The 12,873-nt window shown below is 40.9% G+C and overlaps 1 protein-coding gene across 3 annotated transcripts in view; it reads right to left on the bottom strand.

Annotated features, from left to right (window-relative positions):
• IRAK3 (interleukin 1 receptor associated kinase 3) overlaps positions 1–12,564 on the bottom strand; it is a 52,266-nt gene extending 39,702 nt beyond the window's left edge. For all 3 annotated transcript variants that reach the window (XM_066258200.1, XM_066258202.1, XM_066258201.1), the window contains exon 1: positions 12,271–12,564. In XM_066258200.1, the coding sequence (XP_066114297.1) occupies positions 12,271–12,403 (133 nt within the window). In that variant the 5' untranslated portion in view covers positions 12,404–12,564. The remainder of the gene's footprint in view (positions 1–12,270) is intronic.
• Positions 12,565–12,873: the final 309 nt, after the last annotated feature.

Here is a 12,873-nt window from a genome sequence, read left to right as displayed (position 1 = left end):
CCTGACAGGGATTCACCTGGCAACCCCCATCTTGGGCCAATGCTCAAATCAACTGAGCTACTTTTAGCACCTGGGGCTGATGCGCTAGGACCAATTCTACTATCCTCAGTGCCTGGGGCTGATGCTCAAACCAAATGAGCTATCCTAAGTACCCCAGGCTGATGCTCAAACCAATCAAGCCACTGGCAGCGAGAGGGGCAGAGAGGTAGAAGGCGGAGAAAAGCAGATATTTGCTTCTCCTGAGTGCCCTGACAGAGATCAGACTCAGAACATCTGCACACTGAGTTGACACTCTAGCCACTGAGCAAACCGGCCAGGGCCTATTCATCTCTTTGAAGAGATGATGTCTGATGAAGAGGCAAGGACTATCCAAACACTAATAAATATTTTAGAAAGCTTAACATTCAAAAAAAAAAAAGTAGAAGAGGCCTTTAGAACAAAAATGTGGTAACTCTAATGTATTTCTTTTTGATGATATAATCTACCTATTTGGTTCAGGCACATTTTTCATAAACATGAACTATTTATAAAATTTCTTGGAGGAAACACTGCAAATCAATGTCGTTCAGACATTATGTACCAGCACTATAGTAATTGCAGGCACCAACTGTGAGTGCAGCAAGAAAAAGGGTCCCTAACAAAAGATGAAGTCAGCATGGAAGGCTTCCTAGAGCAGTGGCTTCTGCAGCCCGAGCCAAGATTAAAACTGTAGTATTTCTAAAGAGAGGCCAATTCTTAAGGAATTATAGGACAAGGCACAGTATCCTGGAGAGAAAAAAATATCAGTGGAGTTTCAGTTTGGAAAAAAAAAAGACAAAAGAATGAATTCTGAGTCTATACAGTGTTCTAAGGAGAAAAGTTGCCAGTCAAGACAGAACACTGCTGTCTTCCTGGGAATGTGCAGGAACACGCTGGTTTAGTGGTGGCTCTGCCATCCACCGATGGTGCACATCCAGACAAGTCACAGCGTCACTGAGCAAGCTCAAACTTCTTAATTGTAAATGTCTTTTGAAGTAATCCCTCCCAAAACATACAGTATATTAATTTGCCCTTCCCTAGCCTGCTAAAAGCCCCTCCAGTTTTTAAAATACTTCCTAATCTCAAAATTAACATTCTAATGAGGTAATGCTAAATATCAAATTTCAGTAAAGGGAAAATTTAGGTTTCTACTTTTTCTATTGGTAAGCTAATTGGTTAATATAGAAAGCATAATGAAATGTACTGTATAACTTAATAAAATTTATATAATACATAGCAGGATTCTTTTACTTTCTTTTTGTTTTTAGATAAAACAGTTCCCTCTACACATTGAATCTTGGAATAAGACATGCACACAATTTACATAATAGGGGTGAGGAAGGAAAGAAGACGCCCTGTGGGCTCCCACAGTCAGGCAAAGAGCACGAGCGTGATGGGACCTCAGCTGGCTTTGCAACAGGCGTGGACTGGGGTAAAATTTAAATAGGCTGAGGGACAAGGGAAGGGCCTGTCAAATGGGGAATTACTCCAGAAATGGAGAAAAGGCCATGAGGGGACAAGAGGAGATGAGTGATGCTTAGAGCAGAGGGTTTGTATTTCAGAAAAGCTAATAAGCAAGTTTCATGAAGTCCCCAAGTTACCTCTGTAAGTATGTGCTCAGCACAGACTAGATGTTCATTACATTTGTGCTGAATGACAGAGAGGGTCCCTGAGTGCTAGCACCAGTTCAACTTCATCCTGAAAGTAAATGGGCCAACCTAAGATCTCTGATGCAGAGATGGAAGCTTTCCATTTTGGAAGATCATCTCATGACAATATTAGCAGGAGTCTCATGTAAAAGATACACACGTAAAAAGGTATAAATATTTTCTCACAGGAGGAAAGGAATGGTATAAAGCTACTGCGTTAACCTGGAGTTAACTTGTCAAGTCCCAGGAGATGTCATATTTCCCATATAATTTCATTCTCCATTTTTCCTTCCCTTTTTTTAATTTCTGAATTTTCCTTTTCAAAGTGCAACAAGCCACGAGTCTGTGCTCTCTAATCTTGGCTTGAGAAATTGCTAATGTAAAATGCACTTCCTTAAGCCCATTTCTGAAATTTAGCTGGTGGGTGAATGAACAGATGCCAAAAGACTGGGAGGTTTTTAGTTCCCTGACAGTAACCAGGGGCAAAGGGCTATGAGTTTGCATTAAGTTGAAAAACGTTTGATTAGGCAAAGGCATTTTTCCAAAAAACAATAGCTCATGGTGTGAAACTGACCCTGGCTCAGTTTAAATGAATAATGCATGCATGGGTTGCTTCTGGGACTAGAAATAAAATGTTTTCTTTCTCTTACTAGTGATTCGCAGTGCAACCTTAGTAGCTTTTCTCCAATGATACTGCATTCTGAATAGGAGCACCACTAAAGAGTATTAGTATTACCCATAAAACTTATACTTCATTTAGATCAAATTCTATAAAACAATATCTTCAATTTGATGCAAAACAATGCAAACTCTTGACCTTAATTATATTCCTCCATAGTCCTACTTTTCTATTATCCTTGCATACTCATTCCCTTCCAGGACATATTATTCACAGTCATAAAAAAATAAAGAGAAATTTCTCTATGATTGTGTTGTCCAAGTTATAAGCATTCTCAATAAAAAGGTAAGTTTTAAAAAATATACTATAGTGAAGCATTATTTAAAACCACTTTTGGGAAAACAAATCCTTTGTTTTGAAAGGCATCTTGGCATAATATTTATATAAGCCAAAAAATGGACCTGAGAGGCTCAAAGATGAGTTTCTCTCTGAGATACTTGCTTAATAATCATTGGGTGCTCGAAGTGCTCAGAGGCTTGGTTTTGAGAGGCAGGACTGTCTAGGTAGTGCTAACCACTGGGGAATTCAGCTGCAGAAATCACTCTACATATGCAAATATCTGTCCGAAGGGGTTTTTTAGAATATTGCAACACACCCCTATCTGGAATCTTTTTATTTGAGTTTTACCACATGTTAAAACCCCTAGGAAATTAAGACTTCAGTCTCACAAAGTTTGTTTTGAGATAGCACAATGGGAAAAAGAAAACATGCCTCCCTTCTTTTTTCCTACAAAACATATAGAAAAATTAGGCATATTTTTAAAAAGAACATTTAAGATTGAAGATATTTTTAATTCCAAAATAGTGCAACATATTTCAAATGTGTAAGTTAGCTTGACTCCTCTTCCCAGACCATAGCATCAATACCCATTAGCTAAAAAATTTTACAAGACATAATACTTATCCATACTTAAACTTATGTGTTCTTGTTACCCCAATACCTGAGTAAGATTCATAACTAAATAACTGGGAAGGGCTGTGCATGATTTGTCAGTTATCCCTCCCCCCCCCATCTGTTCTGCTTTCTCAATCCTAGACCCATTTAAGGACCTCACATTACCTAGGGAAAGAACTTAAGAACAGTTCACCCTCAACACCAACATTTCAGTCTGGAACTCAGAATCTCTACCCAGGTAATGATCAGTACTATTTCCCCATACTATCTTCCCTTGTTAACATCTTTATAGCATCTGTTGCCTACATTAAACCGGAAAATCCTGACAAGTAGAGACCATGATGTTCTACCAAGCTTTGTCTAAGATTCTGTCCCAGAAGGTTTTGGATGTTTAATAGACATCTGTTTGTTCATTAATTCATTCAACCAACAGATATGTACCAAATACCTACTCTGTACCAGGCACAATTTTAGATGCTGGAGGAAACAAAACAAACAAAAATTCTGTGCCCTCATGAAGCTTATTTCTAAATGAACAATAAACAAATAAACACAGATAAAGTATGTGGAGAAGGATAAGGCATGTGGAAAAATAAAGCAGGAAAAGGCATAAGGAAGCGGGAGAATGTCAATTCTAAAAGAGTGGTCAAGGTAGGTAATGGTTAATCAATAACATAAAGGAAGTGGGGAAGTGAGCCTCAAGCTTGCCTACAGGAAAAATGTTCCTTGCATGTCCAAGGAGACCAATATAGCTAGAGTCGAGCAAAATAGAAGGAAGTGAGAAAACCACTGTAGGACTTTGGTGTTTGCTGTGAGATGGGAAGTTACTGACAGGTTCCGAACAGGATAATGACAAAATATACTTTACACATGCACTTTACTCAATGGCTTCTGGCTCCTGTGTTGAAAAGAGACCAGAGGAGGGCAAGGGTAGCAGCAGGGAGCCCCGTCAGGAGTGACTGAAATTATCCAAGTGGGATCTGATGGTGGTTTAGACCAGGGTGACTGTGGTAACAGTGGTCAGATTACTAGATTGATCCTGAAGGCATAGTCAACAGTATTTACTGAGAGATAGGATGTGGTTTGTGAGAGAAAGCAAGAAGTCAGAGATGACTAATATTTTGGCTTGAACAAGTGAAGGATGGAGTTGCCATTAACCAGGATGGAGAAAAGTGTAGAGGCATGTTTTCTCTTTCCCACTGTGCTATCTCAACAAACTTTGTGAGACCGAAGTCTTAATTTCCTAGGGGTTTTAACATATGGCAAAACACAAATAAAGTGGGCAGTAGGTATAAAAAGGGGAGCATTTCTGGACTGTTATGTTGGAGTTGTCTGTCAAATAGGCAAGTAGATGGATGGTACTGATGTTCAAGAAAGAGAAATTTGGGAGTTATTAGCACACAAAAAAGAAACTGGTAATATAGTGGGTATAGTAGATAAACAGAAAGAAGAGTTCCATGGTCAGAGAAGTAAAGAGGAACCTGGAAAAAGAGAAGACAATAAATAGAATGTAATGTTCTAGAAGTAAAGAACGTGCTTCAAGGAGGAAGGAGTCATTGTGTCAAAGAAGATGAAGAACTGACCGTTGGGTTTAGATATGGTGACTTTGGAGGAGAATAATTTCAGTGGAACAGTGGGGCTGAAAGTCTGATTGGAGCAGATTTAAGGGAGAATGGAGGAGCTAGAGTATAGATCAGTGGTGGTCAACCTGGTCCCTACCGCCCACTAGTGGGCATTCCAGCTGTCGTAGTGGGCGGTAGTGGAGCAACCAAAGTATAAATAAAAAGATAGATTTAACTATAGTAAGTTGTTTTCTAAAGATTTATTCTGCCAAATTTAGCGAAAATCCAACATAAAGTACTTGGTAAGTAATTATTATTACATGCTTTAACTTGCTGTAACTCTACTTTATAAATTTTATAAAGTAAAGTTACTTCCCTACTTTATAAATCACCACTACTGTGGAACCGGAGGACAGTTAGAAAATTTTACTACTAACAGAGATACGAAAGTGGGCGGTAGGTATAAAAAGGTTGACTACTCCTGGTATAGATAGCCCTTTTTAGGAATTTTATTGTAAATGGGAACAAAAAAATGGGCAGTAACTTAGAGCAGAAATGAGAGATCTAGACAGAACATGTAAGATAGAAGAAATAATAGGGTGGTCAAATGAATATAGGCTCTACTTCACCCAGGGAGGGGAAGCATAACTCTCTATTCCTTACGTATGGACTACACATAGTGATTTCCTTCCAGAGAATATAATACGGAAAGGTGAGGGGAACAATTTAAAGCATAGAAGCCTCAGCCATGGTTAACACCAACAGTGATAAGTCATGTGAATACTGTGTACCTCTGATGTGCTGTAATAAAAATGGTACTGTACCTCAGCAATCTACCTCCCCAAAATCCATAACCTCAATCTAATCATGAGAGAAATATCAGGCAAATTTCAGTCAAGGAGCATTCTACAGAAACAGTAGACCAGTACTGACCAGTACTCCTCAAAAATGTCAGTCATCAAAAACTAGAAAAGTCTGAAAAACAATCACAACAAGAAGAACTGAAAGATACATAACAATTAAGTGTAGTCTAGTGTCCTGGACAGGATCCTGAAAGACAGAAGGGATGTCTGGTAAAAATGAAGGAAATCTGAGTGAAGTGTAGACTTTATAAGAATGTATCAATATTGTAACAAATACATCATACTAATGTAAGACCTTAATAACAAGGGAAACTCGGTGTAGGTGCAGAGTATGTAGGAAGAATATAAAACAGAGGTTGGGCACTTTTTTTGGCTGAGAGAGCCATGAACGTCACATATTTTAAAACGTAATTCCGTGAGAGCCATACAACGACCCATGTACTTTACACATTATCCAATAAAAATTTGTTGTCCCAGAGGACAGCTGTGATTGGCTCCAGCCACCCACAACCATGAACATGAGAGGTAGGAAATGAATGGATTGTAATACATGAGAATGTTTTATATTTTTAATGTTATTATTTTTTTTTTATTAAAGATTTGTCTGAGAGCCAGATGCAGCCATCAAAAGAGCTACACCTGGCTCACAAGCCATAGGTTCCCAACCCCTGATATAGAATATATTGGAACCTTTGTACTATCTCCTAAATTTTTCTGTAAATTTAAAACCATTCTAAACAATAGTCTATTTAAACATTTTTTTAAAAAAGAGCATAGGCTCCAGAGTCTGACCATCAGGTTAGAATCCTAATCTGTGATTTACTAGACTATGGCTTGAGATTAATTACTTAAATTCTCTGACAACCAGGTTCCCTGTGTATGAAATGGAGATAGGAAGAGTACCGACCTTATAGAATTTTTGTGATAAATAAATAACGTAATCCATGTAATGTGCTTAAGACACAGCATATGGCAAACAGTGAACACTAAATAGATGGCAGCTGTTATTATTATTATTATTGAAAATATTTGTTGAATATTCAAATACACATTCAATTTGATTTTACATTTCATTTGTTTTGAACTGATTAATAATTTCTATGATAGTTTTCTTTTCTTTTTGAGAGGAAGAAAATTAAATATAACCCATTACATAGTAAAGGTCTACCAGAAAGTTCTGTCCGTTTTTGGAATAAAACAAAATACAAATTCTTCTGACTTAATTCATGTGGCACCCATCTTGAATATTTCCACACCAATCCTATCTTCCAAATATGGTCCGAAATGGTTTGCTGAGCTGAATTAAGCCTTTCTGCAATCTCCGATGTTGTCAGAAAAGGATCTTCCTCCAACATGGTCTTAACAACATCATCATCAATCAAAGATGGTCTCCCAGAATGTGGTTTATCATAAAGGTCGAAATCACCCGTTTCAAATTTTTCGAACCATCTTCTGCATGTCCTATCAGAAACTGTACCTTCACCAAACACTTTCAATAAATTTCTACATGCTTCTGTAGCATTTCTTTCTTGTTGAAATTTGTAAAAATACAGTGGCGTAAATGAACTTTATCAGTAGCCATGGGTACACTATCGCTTCACACATAAGACTAACGTGAATCAACTTTGTTTTAGTTAATTTGCTACGTCAGTATGTATACATTAAGTGATAAAAATAGAGAGGCACACATGCGCCAAATAAACATGTGCTTACGTGTCAAAACTTGTTGTGATAGAAACGAACAGAACTTTCCGGTAGACCTTATATTTGTAAAAAAGGGTTTCCTTCTCAGTATATCATTGAATTGCTCCAAACAATTTAATTAAAATACCACTCTATTGTAATGGAATGAGTTGTCACCAGAGACTCTGTATATACAGGTCTATAAGGTAATATAAGATAAATAACATTTTCCAATTAGAGATCTACCTTTTTATAAAGCCATTAAATCATCAATATCAACCGTAGAATTTATTACTTTGTGACTACACTCTTTTAAATAACAATACTTGATAAAACTGATTTGAAGATTAACATGGAGAATGTGTTTAGCACTGTTTCAAAAGGAGAAATGCACCCCCATGTTTGTGGCAGCATTGTTCACAATAGCGAAGATCTGGAAACAGCCCAAGTGTCCATCAGTGGACGAGTGGATTAAAAAGCTGTGGTACATATATACAATGGAATACTATGGGGCCATGAAAGAGAAGGAAATCTTACTTTTTGCGACAACATGGATGGACATGGAAACTATTATGTTAAGTGAAATAAGCCAGGCAGAGAAAGAAAAATACCAAATGGCCTTACTCATTTGAGGAATCCAATGAACAATGTGAACTGAGGAACGGAATTGAGACAGAAGAGAGATCAAAGGGACCAGAGGAAAAGAGAACAGAGGGAAAGGGGATGATAGGATGGGATAAACCTGAAGGGAAGGGGGGGAGGGCGTTATGGGGAGGGGGGCAAGGGAGATGTTGAGGGGAATACGAGGGAGGGGGGATGCATTTGGGGCAACACTAAAATCTATGTAAACACAATAAATTAAAATCAATTTAAAAAACTGGAATAGTGAAAGAGCATGGTAAAAATAAATGTTACATTAGCATGTTATCAAAAGAGAATTTGGCTTAAGCAATGGCTCCCAAATCAGGGTGTGCATCAGACTTACCTATAGGGCTTGGCAAAAAACAGAAAGACCCTCTATGCAGACTTATTGTATCAACAGTTCCAGGAGTGGAGCCTGGGCATTTGTATCTTTAAAAGATGGTACGGGTGATTCTAGCTTGTGAATGACTGGTCTTCCACCTTATTGTGTATACCCTGATCATATCATATAGGCTGCCATATGATTTACCTTTGTTGGAACTGCCTTTGTAAATACAGTCTGATATTGACCATCATCAAGAATCATTATGAGGCCCTGGCTGGTTGCTCAGTGGATAGAGCAGGGGTCCCCAAACTTTTTACACAGGGGGCCAGTTCACTGTCCCTTAGATCATTGGAGGGCCGGACTATAAAAAAAACTATGAACAAATCCCTATGCACACTGCACATATCTTATTTTAAAGTACAAAAAAAACGGGAACAAATACAATATTTAAAATAAAGAACAAGTAAATTTAAATCGACAAACTGACCAGTATTTCAGTGGGAACTATGTTCCTCTCACTGACCACCAATGAAAGAGGTGCTGCTTCCAGAAGTGTGGCGGGGGCCAGATAAATGGCTTCAGTTTGGGGGCTGTAGTTTGGGGACCCTGGGATAGAGCATCGGCCCAGCGTATTGACATCCCAGGTTCGATTTCTGGTCAGGGCACACAGGAGAGGCAACTATCTCCTTCTGTCCCCATCCCTTTCCCCCTTCTCTCCCTCTTCTCCTCTTACAGCCAGTGGCTCAATTGGTTTGAGTGTGGTCCCGGGTGCTGAGGATAGCTCCACTGAAGCACATCTACCTTAGGCACTAAAAATAGCTCAGTACTCAAGCATCAGGCCCCAGATGGGGTTGCATACAGGAGTCTGCCTCACTGTCTTCCTTCTTTTCACCTTAAAAAAAGAATCATTATCAGCTCAAGACAGTTTTACCTGTTTTTTGTGGGGTTTTTTTTTGACAGAGACAGAGTCAGAGAGAGGGACAGATAGGGACAGACAGACAGGAAGGGAGAGATAAGCATCAGTTAATTCTTCACTGTAGTTCCTTAGTTGTTCATTGATTGCTTTCCCAAATGTGCCTTGACCCATGGGCTACAGCACAGCAAGTGACCCCTTGCTCAAGCCAGCGACCATGGAGTCACATCTACGTATGATCCCACGCTCAAGCCAGCAACCCTGCACTCAAGCTGGTGAGCCTGTGCTCAAGCCGGATGAGCCAGGGCTCAAGCCAGTGACTTCGGGGTTTTGAACTGGGGTTCTCCACTTCCCAGTCTGACTCTCTATCCACTGTGCCACCGCCTGGTCAGGCTACCTGTTTAGTTGTTTTCTATATGGAATTTTGGACCCTCTGCATCTTCAGGCTCTCAGCTGTCATGAGCATAAAAGCGACTATCTATTTAATTTAGTCCCCCACTGTTCTCTCCACTTCTAAGGTCAACTTTTCCCTCCATGCACCTCTTCCCCTCTTTCACTTTTAATTGCCAATAGAGAAACTCAGCATATTAAAACAGGCAGTTGCCCTCAACTACTCTGAACTGAGCCAGTCTTCTCTTCTTGCTGAGCTAACAATTCATGAGGCAGCTGGTGTACCAGGTCTCCTTTTAGAGTTATGTGGTCCAGGCTGTCAGTAGGTACAACTCCTTGCACAATTAACTGTAGCTGGAGAATCATGAGTAAACATTTTAGAATTGTAATAGTGGAAGGCCACTATGACAGAATGAATATACAAAGGAATAATGGCCAGACTATGGTGTAAAAATGGGAACTTTGACTCATAACATGTATCAACCAACCACCTACAGGAACCAGTCTGGGAAATCAACTTAGTATCTGTAGCCACTAATCCGATAAACCAAACAATAAGCCCTGTAGCAATGAGGCCCAAATAGCCATGACTTGATTAATAACTGACAGGTAACCTAATTTTTGTCCCTGCTTCCAACGTAGGGCCAACTGGAGATAAGCACCTCAAAACAATCACAGAACGCCTCACTTCTAGTCAGCCTCACTTCTAGTCAGCCCATCTGTAGTTTCCTTCTGCTAACAACCTCCAATCAGGGCTTGCCTGAAGCCTTCTCTTTCTTCTCTATAAAGCTTTTCTACTCCTGTGCCTGCTTTGGGGTCTCTGTCAAATGCAACTGATGGTGGCTGACTTCTTGGCTTTGAATAAACAGCCTTTACTTGTTCTCATTTAGGTACTCTTCATTTATTTCCACAAGTAGGAAAATGCCATTATATGTTTGAAATGGCTCACTGAATTGCTCTTCCATGGCAGATAGGGCTGTACCTTAGAGAGGCTGTAAGAAGTAGCAAAAAGAGCATGGTAGTACTTGTGACTTTGAGGAAGTTATGGCTGGAAAGCAGGAAGTAGAGTGGCTGTGGGTAAAGGCACAGACCTTGTATCCAGACTGCCATGGTTCAAGTCCTGGCTCTGACACTTTCTAGCTGTGTCAATTTGGCAAGTTATTTAGCTAATTTGTACCACAGGTTCCTCACCCGTTAAACTGCATCATAGGGCAATTGGGTTATGAGACAACCCATGTAAAATATGAATATCTGGAGAGGAGAGGAGAGGAGAGGAGAGGAGAGGAGAGGAGGGGAGAGGAGGGGAGAGGAGGGGAGGGGAGGGGAGGGGAGGGGAGGGGAGGGGAGGGGAGGGGAGGGGAGGGGTGGGGAGGGGTGGGGAGGGGAGGGCAGGGGAGGGCAGGGGAGTAAAGAAAGAGATCCAGCAACACTGGACTGAACTTCTTGAAAAGTAGCACTGGCTCCTTTAAAATGAGACAGATGTTCTTCTATTTTTGAAGTCTTCACCAACCAGCCTGGCCTCATTTGCTACCTGTGGACGGGGCTGAAAACATTTTTCTCTCACAAAGTTAGTAACGCTAGGAAACCAACGGGTGCAAAGACTGCCAATGCCATCATCCATTTCAAAAAGATCTGTTGGTGGACAGATCTTCTCCTTCAAATGTATCCTGGAAATTTCTATGCTTTCCAGAAACCAAAGACTCAAGTATCCTTTTCTGAGGCAGTTATTTAAGGGTCATAATTTAAAATTGCAGAGTTTATCATATATAAACAATTTTTATATAACTAGAAGCCCGATGCCACATTCCAGAAAGTGTAATCATGTTAATCAACAACAGTTAAAACATTTTCCATCATAGGCATTTTGCTATTCTTGGTAGGAAAAACAGCTATTTCAGAGAATTAAGGTAAAGCTGTTGCAACATAATTGTGTTTATTTTCAACTAAAATTAAATGTGGCATCATGGAGTATCCAATCTAACCAAAAACGCCTGTGCTTCACAAAACAAAGATTTTTGTCTGAATCATTTCTGCGGATCACACTCAACACTTCCAACAGGCAGTTGCTCAACCTTGCAATGACTGCATAAAATGTAGTTTCGTAGCCAACTTTCTAGAATAAATTTTTAAAAACCCATTGTCTAGCATAAACCATCATAATATTAAATATCATAATGAAATATAAACAGTATTTTACTTTAGCATTTCACTTGAAATTTAAGTAAGGTGGTCACTTGAGAGGGCACTGATAACACCAACCTAGGGTAACTTAGCAATGACAAGAAGACATCACATAGACATTCTGATTTACAATACGTATCTGAACTAAGTAGGCAAGAATGGTTGATAAACATTAGATGGTTTCACACGAGTGAGTGTTTTTCCCAAGCCTCGGCTCACCTTAAGCTTGTAGGAGTACACAAAGTTTCTTTTAAAGAGTAGGGGGAGCTCTTGGGAGGGTCTCAAGGAGATTGGAAAGAGCAGCTTCCCCGAGGGAACCCCCCGGAGGCGGCCGCAGCCCGGAGCGCTTTCCCGATTGTCCAGGACCGCGCTGAGCTGCCCCGCAGCGCGGGCGGCGGGAGGGACAGAGCGTGCACTGGGAGCCCCCCCACCCCGCGCCGGGCCGCGTCCGCCACCGCGGGCCGCACTCACCCAGGCCGCGCCAGCCCAGCGCGCCGTCGCAGCTGTCCAGGATCGCACAGAGCTCGCCCAGGAGCGCGGGAGGAATGTCAAACAGAAGCGTGTGCACCGAGAGCGCAGCGCGGGCTCCGCAGCTCCCGGCCATGGCTCGGCTGCCGGATACTAGGGGCCAAGAGGAGGAGGGATGCGGAGTCCAGCCCTTCGCACGTCCCCGAGGTGCCGTTACACAACCGCGGAAATCCTGCTTCCACCGCGGCCGAGAGGGCAGCACATGCCAAACCCAGGTCCTGGAAGGGGCGGGCCCCACATGACGCAAAGTGCCGCTCCCCACTGATGTCCTCAGGGACACCGACTTGGCCGTGGGGTCTCCCTGCTTTTGCTGAGTCCTTATCATTGGCTTTAAGTTTTGAAGAGTTATTATTATTATTATTATTATTTTTTTTTTTTTTTTCCATTCTTCTGGGTTTCGGACGTGACTGAAGAGACAAAGCAGAGTAAAAGCTGCAGAAAGACCAGAGCTGCAGAACTAATGGAGAGTTCTCCTGCCCTGGCATGACTGCCTCCTGGCGTGGATGGATTTGAGACCTGTCGTTACTTATTTTTAAAGTTTATTTC

The sequence above is a fragment of the Saccopteryx bilineata genome, chromosome 2 (genome assembly GCF_036850765.1).
Source record: "Saccopteryx bilineata isolate mSacBil1 chromosome 2, mSacBil1_pri_phased_curated, whole genome shotgun sequence".
NCBI classification, from domain to species: domain Eukaryota; kingdom Metazoa; phylum Chordata; class Mammalia; order Chiroptera; family Emballonuridae; genus Saccopteryx; species Saccopteryx bilineata.
The sequence above is the reverse complement of the archived record's forward strand: the minus strand, read 5'-3'. Positions and strand labels throughout refer to the sequence as shown.